General features: G+C 31.9%; 1 protein-coding gene across 1 annotated transcript; it reads right to left on the bottom strand.

Moving 5' to 3' along the window:
- Positions 1-30: 30 nt before the first annotated feature.
- LOC127278042 (uncharacterized) lies at positions 31-22,217 on the bottom strand. The gene is made up of 5 exons (XM_051299549.1): positions 21,810-22,217; positions 4,034-5,406; positions 3,338-3,470; positions 1,117-1,479; positions 31-1,032 (listed from the first exon to the last, which is right to left on the bottom strand). Exons 1-5 carry the CDS (start codon positions 21,949-21,951, stop codon positions 35-37), a joined length of 3,009 nt encoding a protein of 1,002 aa, XP_051155506.1. The 5' UTR covers positions 21,952-22,217; the 3' UTR covers positions 31-34.
- Between the last annotated feature and the right edge of the window lie 257 nt (positions 22,218-22,474).

The following is a 22,474-nucleotide window of genomic DNA, read 5'->3' on the forward strand; positions in this document are numbered from 1 at the left end:
TAAATTTTTTTTTTTTGTGACAGACTCATACATTTTATCTTATATTACATCTTTGTAAATCGAGTTTGATTTTCATTGTCGGATTCCTCATGGCTTGAATTTCCTCCAGAGTTTTACCATTTGTTGCCGGTATAATTAGAAAGGAAATAATTGATCCGAGAAAAGCAATAAAAGCAAAAAACCAAAATGCCGTATAAATGCCCGCAGCATTAGCGATTTCATAATATCCAATTGTAGTCACAAATGAACAAATTGATCCAAACATCATACCACCAGACACAGCAATACCTCTCACATTAATTGGGAAAATTTCACCCTGTATTGCATATGGTACAACATTCATTCCCATATAGTAAACTAATTCAAAAAGAATAAGAGCCACAAGTGGTAACCAAACAATTGAGGTTAGATCAACAATTGTTTCTAATTTTAGAAAAAAAAATAAACCAACTACTGCTAAAAATATTGAAGCTAATATGCCAGAGATGAAGAAATTCATTCCTTTACTCACACGTTCCATCATTCCTCCAACAATAAATGAAGCAATAACACGAACACCAGCAAGAATTAAAACCGATATTTTTGGCTCAAATGATGATCCACTAATTGTAAAAATCTCCTCAGTGTAATTGATAATTGCAGATTGTCCAGTCATCAATTGTGTTACTTTCATGCAAACCACTATCAAAAGACCTTTCTGATTATATTTCTTCGAAAATAGTTCTTCGAGTGCATTAATCTTGTAAATTTTCTCATTCTCAATGTCTAATTTCATTTCTCTAATGATGGAAATCAATGATTGTTGATCAGTCAAACTTCTTAATTTCATCAAACACTTTAGCGCATCCTGATCTCTGTTTTTAAGTAAAAAATAATAAGGACTCTCTGGCATGAATATGAATGTAATGAGAAAAATAAGTGGTACCGATGCACACGACAAAGTCAATGTTTCGTACGAACAAAAAGATCCCACTGCTGTCAATAGAAACATTGCTATTACTGTCGATATCCGCATAATACTTATCAGAGTACCTGCAAAGGGTTTAAAAATCTAAAAAAATAATCTAACATCTTAAACTAAAAGCATGATGAATTAATGACCAGAAATTATTATACCTCGTACATTTTTCTCAGCAATTTCCGACAAGTAGATCACTATTGTTGCATAGGCACATCCTTGACCAAATCCAGCAATAAATTTTGCAATCAAAAGATGTACATAATTGCTAGCATAGATAATAAATAGCCAAGAGAGAAATAATGGTATGCCACTGAAAAGTAAACTTATTTTTCTGCCAATTCTATCGATGAGAAAAATAACTAGTAACGATCCAATTATATCACTGAGATTATAGATTGAAATAATCCATGCTCCTTGTTCATCACTGACGGGAAATGATGAATAATTACTCTTTAAATAAGGAAGCGCTGGTGAAGTCCAGGCTGAATTTGCTCCCGCTGCTGCTATTGAAAGGGAGGCTAAAAATAAAAATTTATTCAAATAAACTAGTTAGAAATTTAAGTTAAGTTCAATAAAACAAATCTAAAATTACAAGAGTTAAGAGTATTCTTTGAAATTCTTTGGCAATGAAGGACTTTTAATTAACGTCTTATAAAAACGGCACTGAACGTGAAAATGATAAACATTGATTTGAAATACTTTTTTCTCGAAACACTTGACACTTGTTACAAAATCGGTAAAAATACCAAGAATCCTTATCTTATAAATTTCCTAAATCCGAAAGATTGTGCGAATTCATGCAAAAACACTATTACAAAATTGGAAATAGGAAAGTAATGACAGGTACATTACGTACAGTCGCACAGTGGGAAAAAATGACCCTCTGTGGACAAAAATCTACCGACAACACAAATCTTAACCGATTTTAATATATTTTTTTTTAAATACTCGGAGAGGTTTTTCCTGTAACGCACAACTGCGATAAATTTGATTTATTTCAAACTAACCTTAAAAATGATACCTATATATGAAATTACGTTATTAGGATGGTTTAAAAAATGAAAAAATGATTAATTTTGATATAGCAGAGAGTATTGTGAACCCTTTTTGATCACTGAATGCGAATTTGACACTAAAATTGCAAAATTTTAAAATTCAAAATGGCGGATGCAATATGGCAGGCAATGTTTTATAAAAGTCACTAAATTCACTCGAAAGTTGTTATTCAGGGGTTTTTAAGGTCGCTGATTACGAATCTGAAGTCTGATTTCAAAAATTCAAAATGGCGGATCCAATATGTCGGATTAAAAAATTAAAAACTCATTGAATTTGCTTGAAAGTTGTTACTTGGAGGTTTTTGGGTTTGCTAATTACAAATCTGTAGTCGAATTTTTTAAATTTGAGATGGCAGATCTAATACTAATAATCTAATAATAATATAATACTCTAATCTAATACTATTTTCAATTTTTCAAATTAGGCTTCAGATTCGTAATCAGCGACCCCAAAAACCCCCGGGTAACAACTTTCAAGCAAATCCAATTAGTTTTTGACTGTCTCATCCGCCATATTGGATCCGCCATTTTGAATTTTTGAAATCAGACTTCAGATTCGTAATCAGCGACCTTAAAAACCCCTGAATAACAACTTTCGAGTGAATTTAGTGACTTTTATAAAACATTGCCTGCCATATTGCATCCGCCATTTTGAATTTTAAAATTTTGCAATTTTAGTGTCAAATTCGCATTCAGTGATCAAAAAGGGTTCACAATACTCTCTGCTATATCAAAATTAATCATTTTTTCATTTTTTAAACCATCCTAATAACGTAATTTCATATATAGGTATCATTTTTAAGGTTAGTTTGAAATAAATCAAATTTATCGCAGTTGTGCGTTACAGGAAAAACCTCTCCGAGTATTTAAAAAAAAAAATATTAAAATCGGTTAAGATTTGTGTTGTCGGTAGATTTTTGTCCACAGAGGGTCATTTTTTTCCCACTGTGAGTCGCCGTCAGATGGCAGAGCCATACAGAGAGCATAATATTGCAGCTGTTATTGTATTACTTTCCTATTTTCCATTTTACAATCCAGTTTTTGCATAAATTAGCACAATCTTTCAGATTTTTGAATTTTATAAGACATCAATCCCTGATAGATAGATGGCTTATATTATTATTAATTATAATTACATTTTGATAAATTTAAAAAGACGTTAATAAATTCGTAAAGGCCTTGTAAAATTTTATTTCAATTGAAAATTATTTATTATCAGCAAGACCTTTCAGTCAAAGTAATAAATATAATGGATATAGGTTAATAATTCTCTGCTAGGAACGTGAAAGTAAACAAATTAATATATATAATTAATAATTACCACTGATTCCTGCAATGAATTGCATCACCTGACTGCCTGTTTTAAAATTGTTTACATCCATTTGAAAATTAGTTTGGATATCTCGTTCTTTTTTTCCAATCATAGCAAAATCCTGCTTCAATTTTATGGGGTTTTAAAGTAAAAACTAACATGACATTTATTTAAATATAAAACTATTATTTTGATAACTAAAATACTTTTATTGTAAAAAAAAGAACTACATTTATATATCCTTCGATTTAATTGAAACCCTATTATCTTACAAATTTTCCTTACTACAAGTTAAATGCACTTTGTTCATACTTTGATAAATATTTGGAATTCTTATCAATATCATTTTTTAAGAGGTGGTGGGAAAATCTGTCAATGTGAACCAGTAGCCTCAAGAGATTATACTGGCTTACTTCATTTTCAATAAGATTGATAAAATATCTTCTTTGTCTTATTGTGAATGTTAATTTTTTCTTCAATATTCTTACTGGCGTAATTTGACAAGTTAATGAAAAGAAACCAAATTATACTATTTCATTTTGTCATGGTAAAAAATATATACACACTGATAAAAGTGATTTAGTGGTTTGTTATGTTTAGATTTTTTAATTTGACACACATGAAGTTTCTCAGTTTATTTGTACAATTTAATGATTAAATTAGCCATAAACGACCAGTAATGTCTATCGGTGAACATTTTTATGCTCTTCTTGAATTCTCATCCTTACGTTGTAATTCAAGTTTTATTCTCAATTTCGGATTTTGTAAAGCTTGAATTTCCTCTAAAGTCATTCCAGTTGTGTTCGGTGTAATCCAAAATGTGAGTACTGATCCAATGAATGTTGCAACAGCAAAAAACCAAAATGTCGTATAAACACCAGCAGCATGATTTAATGCTTTATATCCGACTGCTGTACCAAAAGCAAAAATCGAACCCATTGCCATACCAAAGGCAACAGCAGGTCCTTTTACATTCATTGGAAAAAGTTCCCCTTGTCCTATATAGGGAATGGTACCAATTCCAAAAAGATATACAATATTAAATAAAACCAACGCCGTAAGTGGAAGCCATGTAATAGAAGAAACATCTGCCTTGATGTAATCGTTCATGAAGAAAAATATTCCAACACTTCCTAGACAAATTGATGATAAAATGCCAGTCAATAGAAAAATGATTCTTCTATTGTATCTGTCTATTAGAACATTGGTAAATAGTGATGCAATCAAAGAAATTCCTTGGAGAATAATTACTTGAACTCCACCATCAATAGATGGACTACTGTAACTAAAAATTTCCTGAGCATATGACGAAATTGCCACAATACCCGATAATAATTGCGTCATTTTCATTAGAAACATAATAATCATTCCCTTTCGATTATAACTTTTGCTGATCAATTCCCAAATTACTAAATTGCTTGCGCTTCTTTTATTTTCATCGACTGTCAATTTCATTTCTCTCATTTCTGCATCTAATTTCTCTGATGATTCTGTAATACCTCGAAATTTCATTAAACACTTCATGGCATCGTCATTCCTTTCGCGTAAGAGATAGTAATAAGGTGTTTCGGGTAAAAAGGGAAATATCAACAAAAACAGAATCAACAATGAGGCAGAGGAAATATTTAAAAATTCATAGGATGTAAAGGCAGCAATAGTTGTAAAAATAAAAATACCAACGGATAATGCTATATTTATTGTATTCACTTGAATTCCTCTGATATTCTTTTCGGAAATTTCTGTCAAATATATCACCAATGAATTTAAATTACTTCCCTGACCAATTCCGGCAATAAATCTCGCTACATAGAGATAAATGTAATTTTGTGCAAAAATAATGAGAGACCAACCAATTAGGCCTGGTAGAGCAAATAGTAGTAAGGTATTTTTTCGTCCGATGTGATCGATGAATAGAGGATTTATAAGGGTACCGAATAGATCACCAAGATTAAACAATGAGACTATCCAAGCTGCTTGTTCATCAGTTACCGGAAATGAGGAGTTTTTACTTGTCAAATGAGGTATAGCAGGTGATGACCATGATTGATATGCACCCCAAGCTGCCATTGAGATGCAAGCTAAAAATCAAATAATAATTAATATCTGTAGCAGTTGAAATTTAGTTGAGAAAATTAATTTATAATTTTTAAAAATGTTTAATTTTAATATACAGGGATGGTAAAATTTTTGAATTTATACAGTTTACTAATTATATGTGGGTCAAACCATTATATTTCAACTAAAGTGGTCGCTGACTAATTTTTAAAAATTATAATACTTTGCAGGAATGATTTTGAAGTTATCAAGATCACGAAATGAAAAGAATTTTATTAAAAATTTAAATATTTATTGTAAAATATGAATTTAAAGTATATGAGGTGCTAAAAACTGTCAATTTTTTAGCCATTAGAAAATATGCAAAAAAACATAGAATTTACCATAAAAATAAAAAAAAATTATTGGAATTTACTAAGAATGAATAAATTTATCATTATCAATTGATATAATTATTTAAAGATGTGAAGTAATATATAAAATATGATTTCCAAGTTCGCCTGTCAAATAACCTAAATTTGCGATTTTTATTCATTAATTATAAAAAATAGAAAACATTAAATTAAATAAAAACTTACCAAATATGAAGTTCTTGCCATAAACTTTTAGAATTTCTTTGCACTTTTCTTCTTTTCTATTCATAAGTATGAAAAATTTAAAAAATAAAATAGCTACTTTGTCTATTTTCACTATTTTTGAAAGTCAATAACTTTCTTGGAGAAAAATGAAAAAATATGGGGTTTCGAAAATTATTTAAATACACACTACATATACATTCACTGAAAATTTCGCATTGGTCCCGAAGCTATTTTTGAAGATAAAGTAGATTAAAAATTTCGTATTTTTTAGGCTATATTGACATGGGTTTTAAAGGTATTAAATCAATGTGAAGTTTGTCGTCACCAGTGAACCACCTTCACATTGATTTAAAATCCATGTCCATATAGCCTAAAAAATACGAAATTTTTAATCTACTTTATCTTCAAAAATAGCTTCGGGACCAATGCGAAATTTTCAGTGAATGTATATGTAGTGTGTATTTAAATAATTTTCGAAACCCCATATTTTTTCATTTTTCTCCAAGAAAGTTATTGACTTTCAAAAATAGTGAAAATAGACAAAGTAGCTATTTTATTTTTTAAATTTTTCATACTTATGAATAGAAAAGAAGAAAAGTGCAAAGAAATTCTAAAAGTTTATGGCAAGAACTTCATATTTGGTAAGTTTTTATTTAATTTAATGTTTTGTATTTTTTATAATTAATGAATAAAAATCGCAAAATTAGGTTATTTGACAGGTGCACTTGGAAATCATATTTTATATATTACTTCACATCTTTAAATAAATATATCAATTGATAATGATAAATTTATTCATTCTTAGTAAATTCCAATAATTTTTTTTTATTTTTATGGTAAATTCTATGTTTTTTTGCATATTTTCTAATGGCTAAAAAATTGACAGTTTTTAGCACCTCATATACTTTAAATTCATATTTTACAATAAATATTTAAATTTTTAATAAAATTCTTTTCATTTCGTGATCTTGATAACTTCAAAATCATTCCTACAAAGTATTATAATTTTTAAAAATTAGTCAGCGACCACTTTAGTTGAAATATAATGGTTTGACCCATGTAGCATCAAGGTCTTCGAATTTTAGTAATGTATTGTGACGTGACATTTTTTACCCGTCACTAAAATTATTAAATTTTAAAGTAAAAGTAAAAATTAATTAAATTGTCTAACTGGGAGAACACGTATTCACGTTCCTCTACTCCATAACTCGATCTCGACCGCATTAACTTTAGGGATAGAAAAATAATTTTGTATACTGCCGTTTTATTTTTATTTTTTTTTTATGTATTCATTGCGTGCGATAACGATGATCTGCAATGGACTACGAGACTACTGATGGATCCACGGACAAGGAGATGTTCTCAAACCCATATAGATGAGAACTAATCCGACTTCATCATTCTGGTGCAGTTTCATTGGAAATAACTTCGCTAGGAATGGTTACCGAAATACTGTTGTAGAAAAATCTTTTATCGTCTTAGAACCATCTGGAATTGAGAAGTTAACCACAACATACGCTATTGGACCATATATCGGAACTTGGCCGACAATGAGGAGCGACCAGTTCAATTTTGTTTTTCTTTTGCTTTGTTTTTGTTTTAACCTTTGATCAGTCGACGATGAGGTGCGGCTGTTTCATTTATCCAATTTTCGTTTTGGATCTATCGACGATGAGGAGCGATGAAATCCACCGAAATTGGTCGATTTTGAATTATTGTCGTCAATGAGGAGCGACACTACTAATTTCGAGGACGGATGCTGGATGACGAGAAGTACCGTCCGAATTGGCATTATATGAGAATTTCTTTCCATTTCACCGATGATAGTCTAATTGAGATCCAGACTTTGTATTAAGGCAATGACTATCACCATTTGGATCTGCGTGATTTTGGTCAGGATATGTACGAGAAATCGTGAAAACTGACGTAACGATCATCGAAAATATTATGGAATCATTAGCGGTAAAAAGGTATAAATTTTTCTTAACATTTTCCAAGATTAATAATCTACTTACAGACGAAAACAGATGTACGATACCATAGCGAGGGCGATTTCAATAACGATTGCACCAAGAATGCACCAAGAATACTCCAAGGATACACAAGAAGATATTGCGTATTGTAGTAATTAATTAAATTTTGTTTATTTTATTTCTTATATTCTTCTTTATCATTTTAGCGATATTTATGATAACTATTTCTTTCTTAATTTTTTTTTAACAGATTAGAGTTGAATTCTAATACGTTATTCGGAATTTATTAGCGTTAATTAAAATTATTTGAGTTATTTAAATATTTGAACTCTTTTAGTATTTTCTTTATTATATTTTTTTTTTGGTTCGATTGATTCATTTTTAATATTTAGTAAAAATTTAGACTACTATTGCGATATAGAATCGATTTCATGCGATATTGATTATTAATTATTATTGTTATTTTTATTATAGCATTAATTGTTTACGTATTTTACACTATTAAAATAGTGATCTATAACTCGTAATCATACAAGAAATATTATTGTAAAATATCAGCTGTGAAGGTATGATTTAATATTTCGTTTAATTTTGAATTTGAATGTGTTTCGCGCCGTTGCGTAGAAGAAGAATGAGTGTTCGCGCGCCGGATTATCAGATTAGGTTAGAAAAGGCCCGACGCCGCCGGCACTCTCGAACACGAGGCACATTAGCTTGGCGATAGCGATAGAGACTGGTTCCAAATTTTGTATCGTCGAAGAATACCGTCTACACGATTGTCACGTCGAGATATAGAGCCAAGCCGAGAGATCTGCCGATACCGTAGCGAAAAAAAAATAGAGGAACCTGAGACGAGGAAATCAAATATTTGGATTTATTTGTAGCTTTTCTGTAAGTCGACATGTAGTTCTCTATCTATAATTAATTTTTTTTTTAGAATGCATATTCCACTTATTCATTATATTATAACTCGAATATAAAGTAAAATTATTGAAATTGGAATATGGATTCTATATATTGTCGAATGGTCGTTATTATCGAATTTCGCGTTATTTTTCTCAAGTTATTTAAAAATTAGAATTATTTTAATATCGTTTATGCGACACTTCGACAAAGATGATTTCCTTATGATTATAATCATAATTTTTTTTTATTATTAATCATGCTTGAGCAAGATTTTTTTTTGATTTTGTATAATTTGTTAAATTCGTATTTCATAATATAACGTTATGTCGCGAAATATTCTTAGAGGTCACGTTATTTTCGAGTTATCGTTAAGATAAGCTAGACTTTTCAATTTTCTTGTATCGCGATATCGAGAGAAAATTAGTGAGTAAAAATAATTATTGAGGTAAAATTGTTAAACAAAAATTATTAAATTCTGTCGATAATTAAATATTCACATTTTTTTTTTGTAAAATTTACAACTACACTGAGAGACGCCATTGATAATATAAAGTTGTTAAATTGCATTATTGGAATCATGAATTATTTCTTTTGTACCTCATGAAAAGCTCTCAACACAGACCCACTTCCCCTTGTTTTAATTAACAACCGCGAGCTAGTAATAATAATAATAATTTGGGTACCGGTTTATTGAGATCGAGATGTTAAACATTATTATCTAATTTTTTTTTGATAAATTTCTTTTGAAGCTTTTGAGTTATGTACGATTTTAATATTGTTGGTTTTGCTGACGTTGACTCATCGGTGAGTCTGGCGCCCAACATTTGGTAAAGTTTGCTGTAGAGTTTTCTTTTATTATTATTTATTTAAAAAAATTAGATACCGATTATATTCTCGATCGAGGTACCGAAGGTGAACGCATTTATTCCTAATTTGGCATAGGAATCGCGAGAAGTAAATTTGAGGATTACCGATCATTTATTTCTTACTTCACAAATGGCGCCCAACGTGGGGCATTGCCAAAAATAAATAAAAGTTCTTTTGAGAGTTGTTTCATGTTGTTTTATATGAATTTTGATACTTGCAGTTTAAATGTGTAATTTTGAGTAAAATTGTATTTCTTTTGTGATTGAGTTAATTTGTTATTATGCAAATTAATTAATAATTATAAATTAAATAAAATTTATTGTTCAAAGAATTTTATTTCGATAGTTTAGATTAAATTCGATTATACGTATGACTTTATTGTTCGTGTTTACTTGCTACTAGATAGAAAACAGAATCTCGAGAAATATTATGAGTCACTGTTTTCACCCTTCAAATCTTGCTTCAGCAGAATAAACTAACAATATTGTGTTGAAATAAAATTATGAAATTTGGTTTAAGAATATTTTAATAAAATAAAAATTATTTGTCTGAAAATTTCTATGTATAAATGTTTTACAAATTTGAGATCAATTATGTTCGTCAAATGTGATAATCATTGATTGAAAAATAATGTCAATCAGTTATAATCACCGACAATCGACTCTCATTAACGTTAAGGTTTAATTAAAAAAAAAAAAAAAAAAAAAAATATAATAAATTTTATATACAATATTAAAACAAGTTTAAACACAATGTGTCCCACTCTGACTCCCAAAACTCTTCGTACTTGGGTCTATTCCATGCGAAAAGAAGACCTCACTTACGAATTAGAGAATCGAAATCTATCCATCAGTGGAATTGTTCCCGTCCTCCGTGAGAGATTATTAAAATTCGAAATGCAGAAAATTACTTTAAATGACTCTGGAGTTAGCAGTGCTAATCGGGATGACTTAATTACCATAGGAGAGACAAATAATTCCGGGAGCCCTTCGAACACAATAGTTAACCTGTCAAATCATGAAAATATCCAAGATGCATTTAGCCAAAATTTTGCAGATCGCGATTATCGAGAATTACAGAATAGTGGTGGATTGTCCGAACAAGCCGCTGGTGGGGAGATGCCACCAGAGAGTACACGTGTACTAGGTAACGACGGACTCCCTCCCACTACCAACTCTCTTCAAGCCATTCCTACTCAATCCCTACCACTCGCCGCTCCCACCAACCCGTCACTACACGCTGATACTGGCACCATACCACGACGAGTAACACAGCAGGCTAACGAAATAAATACTTTAATTCGCGATGAAGCAAATAGACGTTCTGAAACGCCTTTAACGCGAGATCTCGATAGATTATCCTTGGGAATGAGGCCCGTCAACCGTCGATTAAATCCTAACCTTCCCGAATTTAGTCCATCCGAAAGAAATTCTCAGGAAATAGAACGCGACAACGCTCGAAACAATGTTTCTGAGAGACGAAACCGAGCTCAGGATTATTATTCAAATAGAACCCGTATATACGAAAATTTCGAACCATTCGATAATTACGCACCTAATAATATACAAGAATTTAGAGAGAATAGTCGCGTACGGTTCACCGAAAACACGCTACGCGAAAACAATTATTATGAAACTTCGCGACGAGAAAATGAATACCCTGAAAATCGCGATAGAAACCCTCGATATATGTCACGAAATGTAAACGATTCACACTTTAATCGCTTTGAAAATATATCTCGAGACACACGAGAAAGACATCACGATAGACCATCGCGAAATGATGAACAATATCATAATAATAATAATGCGTATAATTATTATCGAAACCCTTCCGATACACGATATAGTTCACGTAATGACTATCTTGACTATGAAGATCTTCCTCGCGATAGATCACGCAGATATGGTACAACCACCGCTACTGCATATGAGACTATGCGAAAGTGGGGAGTACGATTTTCTGGTTCAAGCCAAGAAGATGCAGAATCGTTTCTCCGTAGAATTGAAGAAGGACGTTGCTTCTTTCCTATAAGAGGTGAAGACCTTCTACAAATTTTACCTTTCTTCTTATCGGGAGTTGCCCTCAATTGGTATCGGGGAAAAATACACCAGTGGAGAACATTTAACGACTTCACTCGCGCTTTTAGAAATCGATTTGCGGACCCCGACTTTCAGTTCGAATTGCGGCAAGAGATATATCGTAGGACACAGGGCGAAAATGAAAGAGTCGCTGACTACCTTACGTGTATGTGGTCACTAATTGATCGCATTAGTCCCCCATTATCGGAAGCAGAAGAGGTCAGTTATGCACATCGAAATCTACTTCCTCGATTGCAAATACATGTTCGTAGACACGAAATATTTTCGCGTAATGAATTGGAAGATCTAGCGATAGCCGCCGAGAAAACCTATCGAGTAGCGAGATCGTACCGCCCACCCCCCACTCCGGAGCGATCCCTTCTACCAGACTTAGCATACCGTGATAGTCGCAACCGCACTACTACTAGAAAGAAAGAAAATGTACACGCCCTATACGAACTGACAGACGAAGAAGACATCGAGCAAGCTTTTCTTACCACAGAAAGAAACCAAAAACAAAGTTCTAAAGAAAGTAAGAATAACGATAAAAATACTAAGAAAAATCACAAACAACAAAGAGATAATGACGTTCCTCCAATTAGCCCTCCATTGAACACTTTAAAAAATATTGACTCACCCGATGAATCGAAATTAACACAGTCATTGCCTAACATTATAATTTGTTGGAATTGCGATGGCGAGGGACATAGACATCAGGCATGTACTTTACCTCGTACCTTCTTTTGTTACGGTTGTGGTAATAAAGGAGTTACACGTCCCAAATGTCCAAAATGCGCGGAAAACCAAAATCGGAGCCGTTGAATGGGGATATAACGACTCCATACCCTATAACAAACCCCAATCATATAGAATCAAAAAATTTCAATGATAATGTCAAAACAAATAATTTCGACGGAAAGGTCGTGACCGAAAAACTCGGTATAGATGTAGAAAAATTACATTTTAAATCTTACGGTAAACTTAATACTTCTGAATTATCATATAACGTTATCATGTTGAATAGGATTGAATCATTACTTTTCGTTACGATACTTATACACGGTATACCATTCAAAGCTCTAGTAGACAGCGGAGCTTCGCGAACGTTTATCGGTACTAAAGGAATAGAGTTGCTTAAAGAATTCGAATTGAATGTTAAAAATAGTACCGGAAAAGTACAGTTTGCTAATGGTGACGTAGAACTTGTTTCTAAAGAAGTTACATTACCGATTCAATTAAAAGGTGAATCCAGAAGTATAAACGCTAGAGTATTAGATAGTTTACCCTATAATTTGATAGTAGGATTAGATTTTTTACGAGCCTTTCAAATAGTATCCGAATTCGATAAAAGAACTTGGTATTTTCAAAACAATTCCAAATTGCGATACGAGTTTGAGTATGAAGACGACACAGATGACGTATGTTTTGGAATACGAGAATTGACTAAAGAACAAGCAGACACATTATCCAATTTTCTCAAACGTGAACTACCGAAACCGACTGACAAACTTGGACTGACTAGTTTAACGGAACATGTAATAGATGTCGGAACACATCCAGCAATAAAACAAAGATATTATATCGTTTCCCCGAAAGTCCTTGAAGAAATGAATAGAGAACTCGACGATATGATAAAGGATGATGTAGTCGAACCGTCTAATGCCGAATGGTCGTCCCCGATAATAATGATCAGGAAACCTGACGGTAGTTATCGCGTATGTCTTGATTTTAGAAAGGTAAATAGCGTCACAAAAAAGGATGCTTATCCTTTACCGCAGATGAATTCTATTCTTGATAAATTGCGTCACGCACGTTATATTTCGAAATTAGATATGCATAAGGGATTTTTACAAATCCCATTACATCGCGATAGTAGAGAGAAAACCGCCTTTACCGTCCCAGGACGAGGGTTATTTCAATTTAAAAGAATGCCCTTTGGGTTGACGAATGCGCCAGCTACGTTCCAACGTTTATTAGATCGCCTAATAGGCCCTGAGATGGAACCAAACGTTTTTGCGTATTTAGACGACATTATTATCGTCACGAAAACGTTTGAAGAGCATCTGGTTTGGCTCAAAAAGGTACTCGATAAAATCAAAGAGGCAGGTCTCAAGCTTAGTCCGGAAAAATGTGAATTTTGTTGCACTCAAGTTCGCTATTTAGGTTATCTCGTCGATGAAAACGGTTTACAGATTGATCCCGAGAAAATCGAACCTGTTCTACAATACCCACCACCACGTAATATAAAACAGTTACGTAGATTTTTAGGCATGGCATCATGGTACAGACGATTTGTACCTAATTTCGCCACTGTAGCAGCACCTCTAACTACATTACTTAAAAAGAACGTAAAATGGTCATGGGGAAAAGAACAAAAGGAATCATTTGATATCTTGAAAAATTTTCTATCCGAATCTCCCGTATTAGCGTGTCCAGATTTCAACGAAAAATTTGAATTACAGACGGATGCAAGTAATTCCGGTATAGGAGCCGTCTTAGTACAGAAAATTAACGGTATAGAATACGTTATCGCGTACGCCAGTAGAGTAATGACAGAAGCTGAACAAAAGTATTCGGTCACGGAGAAAGAGTGCCTAGCCGTGATATGGGCCATACAAAAATTCAGGGCATATTTAGAAGGTTACCATTTCACTGTCGTGACCGATCACAGCAGCCTAAGATGGTTAAGTAATTTGAAAAATCCGACAGGTAGGTTAGCTCGATGGGCCTTAGCGTTACTCGAATACGATTACGAAATCGTTTACCGTAAAGGATCTAATCATTTTGTGCCCGATGCGCTATCCCGCTTACACGAGACTACCGACCGTCTAAACTTCGTTCAAGACCCGAAACTATCTTGGTACGTAAGACGATATTTATCAGTAACCGAATATCCGGACAGATTTCCACTTTGGCGTATTATCGATAAAAGACTTTATCATTATCGCTCTGATCCCTATTTGGAATCATTAGACAAAGATCTCGATGCGTGGAAGCTAGTTCCGAGTGAAGACCAAGTACCGACAATAATATCGGAATCACACGATAGCCCACAATCAGGTCATTTAGGTGTGCAGAAAACACATGCTCGAATTGCCAAAAGTTATTATTGGCCAAACTGTTATCGAGATGTGGTATCGTATGTGCGAAGTTGCGAAATATGTCAAACTTGTAAAGTTGACCAATTAACTCCTCCTGGATTAATGGGCCAACGAGTCATTGAGGAACCTTGGACCGTTGTCGCCGCCGACATTATTGGTCCCCTTCCCCGCAGCAAAGCACAATACCAATATATATTAGTCATGCAAGATCTTTTTACAAAATGGGTCGAATGTGCTCCCCTCAGATCTGCAAACGGTAAGAAAATCAAAGAATTATTCAGAGAACTGATATTAAATCGTTGGGGTGCCCCTCGCGTCATATTAACGGATAACGGTACAGAATTTATTAATAGTACAATTCGTCATATGGCGGAAGAATATAACATCTACCACTCAACTACTCCCCCCTACCATCCACAGGCGAACCCTGTAGAGAGAGTAAATAGGGTACTCAAAACGATGATTATTTCTTTTGTTAAAAAGGATCATCGATCTTGGGACGAAAATTTGCCAGAATTTAGATTTGCATATAATACCGCATTTCATACCAGCATAAAAACCACCCCTGCATTTTTAAATTTAGGGCGTGAACCTAAGTCTATTAATTTCTTACGAAGTAGAGTCGAAAACGTTAACGAGGTAGAAAAACAATCACATGAAATTTGGAACGAAAGAATGTGTAAATTACAAGTCATTAAAGATTGGGTAATACAAAATTTGGACGATGCCTTCGTAAGTCAATCTAAGAGATATAATCTTAGGCGTAAAGAAGCTCAATATCGCTTAGGTGATTTAGTTCTTGCACGCAATCGCCAACTATCAAATAAAGAGAAAAACATCGCCGCAAAACTATGCCCAAAATTTAATGGTCCCTTTGAGATAACCAAAGTTCTTTCTCCTTTAGTCTATGAGATAAGCGACTTAGATGGCGCTAAAATTTGCAAAATCCATATTGAAGATATTAAATTGTATAAAAATTAATTAGGACATATTATAACTACTATTTCGTTTACAGGAAAAGTCGAGTTACGATATCGATATGGCGGAAAGTAACGATCAGGTTTTACCCCTTGAGAGCCCAAAATCCGAGATGAAATTGTTACTAGAACGATTATATAACGAAGTACATGTAGCTCGAAACGCAACGAGGGCCGTAGCTCAAACCGTTAATAGATTGGATATCATAGGCGATAGAATGGATTCGAAAATAGAGAAATTACAGGAAGAACTCGCTAACTCAATTGCTTCCAAGAAACCAGAAAATGAGTGGATTATGGAAGATGGTATCAATTATTTTGATATAGTGAAGACTATCAACCACAAATTTCCAGGACTATTGATTTCGCTAACGCAATTTCCGCAACCGAAACCCGAATATATAGATCTAGTTCCCGAAGATGCTGGTGTTCCTGGATTGTTACTAGATTTACCTAGGGTCATTGAAGTCATTCCAGAGGAAGACGAGTTAGAATTAGATGTCTCCGCAGAACCAACGCACCCAATACCTTGCAAATGTCATGAACGTGAACTAAGTGATGCAAGTACTCAGACTTGCCCTATCGACTTTTTGAATGAAGGATCTGGTAACGCACAAGGGTCAAATTCTGGCCAAGAACTTTTTCCACCTGAAGAACATCCAGAAAATCGCAAAATCAACATCGAAGATCCCTCCACTAGTCATGTTAGAGTTCCACGCAAAAATGGTTGTTGGAATTGTGGTTCCATGTTGCACAAATATGCCGATTGTGATCAACCCTTCGATCGTATTTTTTGTTACCACTGCAGTTACGAAGGATTCATAACTGCTGATTGCCCTAATTGTGATGGTAAACAATTAATAGAAGGAGTCCACTACATTCGAAGACACAGAGAATATTGAAGCCAAAGTTTATAAAATTTATTCTACCAACTCCGATCGTTAATTTCGTCTCGTTAATGCAATAACAATTTTTTTTGGATATCGTATTTAAATTTTTCTTATTTCGTGTTGTTACTATTACATACAATTTCTTTTCGTTTCTACAAATATCGTTTAATTATCACGTTATTTACGAATCACTATTATCGATCAGATTAATTACGTCGTGAGTAATAACATTTATAATTTTCGTTTATTTTAGTTTAAAGATACTGTTTTCGTTTATAGAAATATGATCGTTCCCTGATATCGTATTAAGTAACTAATCTATCTTGTTTGATTCAATATATATTTCCAGTATAAAAGAAGAAAGTCGATTGACGACTGTTATAATGATCTCAGAATTTGACAACAGCGCCAAAGAAGGCTGCAGACTAATAATTATTTCCTCTTTTATTATCATTGATGCAACGATTGAGAATATTGTATTAATGTATATATTTGTTAATAAAGGTTTGTAATAATCAAGTTTTGTCGATTTCTCGCAGACAAAAAAAAAAATATTTATTATCATTAATTTTTTTTTTAACCCTATCATTATTTTGGTTGATGATTGAATATTAATTTTTTTTTGCTAAATTATGATTTTGTTTATTTTGTTGCTATTATCATTTTCATTTATGGTGAAGTTATTAATTTTCTTGCGTGTCGAAGATCGATAATGGAAATGAGCGTTCAGACAAATATTGAAGATTGAGAATGAACTGTCGACTTATTGTTGAGTTATTTTTGATTTATTTTTATTGGATTTCCTTTCAATTCTTTGATTATGTGAAAACATTTCATGATAAAATTTTTTTTGTTGTTGCGTCGGAATAATACCTCCTTACAATTGAAGGAAGGTGGAGTTGTGACGTGACATTTTTTACCCGTCACTAAAATTATTAAATTTTAAAGTAAAAGTAAAAATTAATTAAATTGTCTAACTGGGAGAACACGTATTCACGTTCCTCTACTCCATAACTCGATCTCGACCGCATTAACTTTAGGGATAGAAAAATAATTTTGTATACTGCCGTTTTATTTTTATTTTTTTTTTATGTATTCATTGCGTGCGATAACGATGATCTGCAATGGACTACGAGACTACTGATGGATCCACGGACAAGGAGATGTTCTCAAACCCATATAGATGAGAACTAATCCGACTTCATCATTCTGGTGCAGTTTCATTGGAAATAACTTCGCTAGGAATGGTTACCGAAATACTGTTGTAGAAAAATCTTTTATCGTCTTAGAACCATCTGGAATTGAGAAGTTAACCACAACATACGCTATTGGACCATATATCGGAACTTGGCCGACAATGAGGAGCGACCAGTTCAATTTTGTTTTTCTTTTGCTTTGTTTTTGTTTTAACCTTTGATCAGTCGACGATGAGGTGCGGCTGTTTCATTTATCCAATTTTCGTTTTGGATCTATCGACGATGAGGAGCGATGAAATCCACCGAAATTGGTCGATTTTGAATTATTGTCGTCAATGAGGAGCGACACTACTAATTTCGAGGACGGATGCTGGATGACGAGAAGTACCGTCCGAATTGGCATTATATGAGAATTTCTTTCCATTTCACCGATGATAGTCTAATTGAGATCCAGACTTTGTATTAAGGCAATGACTATCACCATTTGGATCTGCGTGATTTTGGTCAGGATATGTACGAGAAATCGTGAAAACTGACGTAACGATCATCGAAAATATTATGGAATCATTAGCGGTAAAAAGGTATAAATTTTTCTTAACATTTTCCAAGATTAATAATCTACTTACAGACGAAAACAGATGTACGATACCATAGCGAGGGCGATTTCAATAACGATTGCACCAAGAATGCACCAAGAATACTCCAAGGATACACAAGAAGATATTGCGTATTGTAGTAATTAATTAAATTTTGTTTATTTTATTTCTTATATTCTTCTTTATCATTTTAGCGATATTTATGATAACTATTTCTTTCTTAATTTTTTTTTAACAGATTAGAGTTGAATTCTAATACGTTATTCGGAATTTATTAGCGTTAATTAAAATTATTTGAGTTATTTAAATATTTGAACTCTTTTAGTATTTTCTTTATTATATTTTTTTTTTTGGTTCGATTGATTCATTTTTAATATTTAGTAAAAATTTAGACTACTATTGCGATATAGAATCGATTTCATGCGATATTGATTATTAATTATTATTGTTATTTTTATTATAGCATTAATTGTTTACGTATTTTACACTATTAAAATAGTGATCTATAACTCGTAATCATACAAGAAATATTATTGTAAAATATCAGCTGTGAAGGTATGATTTAATATTTCGTTTAATTTTGAATTTGAATGTGTTTCGCGCCGTTGCGTAGAAGAAGAATGAGTGTTCGCGCGCCGGATTATCAGATTAGGTTAGAAAAGGCCCGACGCCGCCGGCACTCTCGAACACGAGGCACATTAGCTTGGCGATAGCGATAGAGACTGGTTCCAAATTTTGTATCGTCGAAGAATACCGTCTACACGATTGTCACGTCGAGATATAGAGCCAAGCCGAGAGATCTGCCGATACCGTAGCGAAAAAAAAATAGAGGAACCTGAGACGAGGAAATCAAATATTTGGATTTATTTGTAGCTTTTCTGTAAGTCGACATGTAGTTCTCTATCTATAATTAATTTTTTTTTTAGAATGCATATTCCACTTATTCATTATATTATAACTCGAATATAAAGTAAAATTATTGAAATTGGAATATGGATTCTATATATTGTCGAATGGTCGTTATTATCGAATTTCGCGTTATTTTTCTCAAGTTATTTAAAAATTAGAATTATTTTAATATCGTTTATGCGACACTTCGACAAAGATGATTTCCTTATGATTATAATCATAATTTTTTTTTATTATTAATCATGCTTGAGCAAGATTTTTTTTTGATTTTGTATAATTTGTTAAATTCGTATTTCATAATATAACGTTATGTCGCGAAATATTCTTAGAGGTCACGTTATTTTCGAGTTATCGTTAAGATAAGCTAGACTTTTCAATTTTCTTGTATCGCGATATCGAGAGAAAATTAGTGAGTAAAAATAATTATTGAGGTAAAATTGTTAAACAAAAATTATTAAATTCTGTCGATAATTAAATATTCACATTTTTTTTTGTAAAATTTACAACTACACTGAGAGACGCCATTGATAATATAAAGTTGTTAAATTGCATTATTGGAATCATGAATTATTTCTTTTGTACCTCATGAAAAGCTCTCAACACAGACCCACTTCCCCTTGTTTTAATTAACAACCGCGAGCTAGTAATAATAATAATAATTTGGGTACCGGTTTATTGAGATCGAGATGTTAAACATTATTATCTAATTTTTTTTTGATAAATTTCTTTTGAAGCTTTTGAGTTATGTACGATTTTAATATTGTTGGTTTTGCTGACGTTGACTCATCGGTGAGTCTGGCGCCCAACATTTGGTAAAGTTTGCTGTAGAGTTTTCTTTTATTATTATTTATTTAAAAAAATTAGATACCGATTATATTCTCGATCGAGGTACCGAAGGTGAACGCATTTATTCCTAATTTGGCATAGGAATCGCGAGAAGTAAATTTGAGGATTACCGATCATTTATTTCTTACTTCACAGTATGTAACAAAAACACTAATAAATTTGCGTTTGACATATCGATACTTGCAGTTTTTGTTACAAATTGATGGTAAGATAGATTTCTATATTACTAGCAGTCGATAAATCGTAATTTTTATTTTTCTTCTTTGTCGCCTGATGACAAGATAAATTCTTACATTATCAACAGTAGGTAATTCATTTTGTATTTTTCTTTATTAACTGGTGGTAAAACAGATCCCTATATTATCACTAATATACTCTTTTTTGTTTTCTTCATCATTAACTAATCGTAAGATAAATTTCTCCATTACCAGAAGTAGACAATTCGTTAATTTTTGTACATTCTTCTTTACCAACTGATGATAAGGTAAATTCCTACATTGTCAACAGTCGGTAAATCAAACATTTTTATTTATTCTTCCTTACTGACATTCTGTTTATTTAAAAAATAGTAAATACTTTGAATTTGTGTCAAAAAGTACCTCCTTCATTTTTTTTTCTAAAGGACTATCTGGGGATAACTACTGTTGTACACTCGAGGGGATAGAATATTAAATTCACTTTTATAATCATTTTTTTGTAGTTATATACAAAATTTAATTATTTACGCAAACTCAAATTTTTTTTCACAACTGATGTTATTACTATAATTTTACAGTATTACTTTTGTTTTATTAATATAAAAATGATATATCGGAATTAGCACACGAAATTTAAGTGCAGTTAGAAATATTTACAATTATTTTTATTATATATATATTATTAGAAATTGTCAATTTATTGAAAAGTGAATGAACTTTGAAATCAAGAGATTACGTTTATTTTTATTCAAAGTTAGATAAGAGAAAATTGTAATACATGAGAAAAATAATTTTTTTATATTTTATATTATGCATTGAAAGTTGATAATAATTTTTTGTTATTACGCAGCGTAATACTGTACTAGAACCTCAACATAAATTTTTGATAAATCATAATTTTTTTCGTTTAAAAAAATAAAAGACTGTAAATATTTAAAAAAAAAATTTCTATAACAACTTTTGTAATATCATATGACATTTGCCTTTATGTTGTGATATAATTAACAGAAAATAAGAAAGTTTTCTCTCTAGATTGTTTTGAAATTTCAATTAAAATATCGAAAATTTTTCACAAAATCATTAAATTAATAAAAAAATTATAATACATAACTACTGGCAGCAAATAATAACAGTTTTAATAAATTTAGAAACCTGATATTTAGTAGGATAATTCATCAATTAATATAACTAATTTAATTCAGCTTTATTTAATTTTAATTACACTTCCTTAAAATCTTATTGTATGCTTTTAGAAAGATGGTAAATGCTTTTTTTTCTAAAGAAAAAGATTTGCAATAAAAATAATTACCAGCAATTGCTGCACAGTATTGTAAAAATCGGCTTCCTTCATTATTGGATTCTTCATGATCGTTTTGTTCTAGATCATTATTTGTTCTTTTATTAATATTATAACTATTTCTTCGGACAAAAGTCAATCCTTTAACTCTCATATCACTTGGACATATAGAAAGCAAAATGAAAATTCAAATTTTATTATGCACAGTTGTTCAATGTCAATGCAAGACGTATAACGAAAGAGATATTTTATTTAGAAAGGTTCACATTGCTGATACTTTAAGAGACATTTAAGAACTGAACATAAAATCAAATGACTATATAGTTACATCGCTACTTAACTGGTACGTGAGATGCCAGAGATTGTATATAGAAGATGAATAACTAAGGAGTAGGGTTGACAAAATTCACAAAATCGACTTCGATTTTAAATGAAATATTGTTTATAAGTATGGATGTATGAATGTACAAATCTATTTATGTTTGTTGTGAATAATGTTTGTTGTAAAATTGAATTTTAGCTAATCAATAAATTTTTCTGACCAATTCAAAGACTTTTTAATATAAAAATTCAAAAATTTTAGTCGAAAAAATGGATCTAGTTTTTCAAATTTCAATCTTTTTTGATACCAATTTTTTTCTATGTTCATTTTACAATTTCAAACAACTTTTCGCACT

Source organism: Leptopilina boulardi, unplaced genomic scaffold, assembly GCF_019393585.1.
Source record: "Leptopilina boulardi isolate dan_hultmark-lab unplaced genomic scaffold, ZJU_Lbou_2.1 LbouV2_194, whole genome shotgun sequence".
NCBI lineage: Eukaryota > Metazoa > Arthropoda > Insecta > Hymenoptera > Figitidae > Leptopilina > Leptopilina boulardi.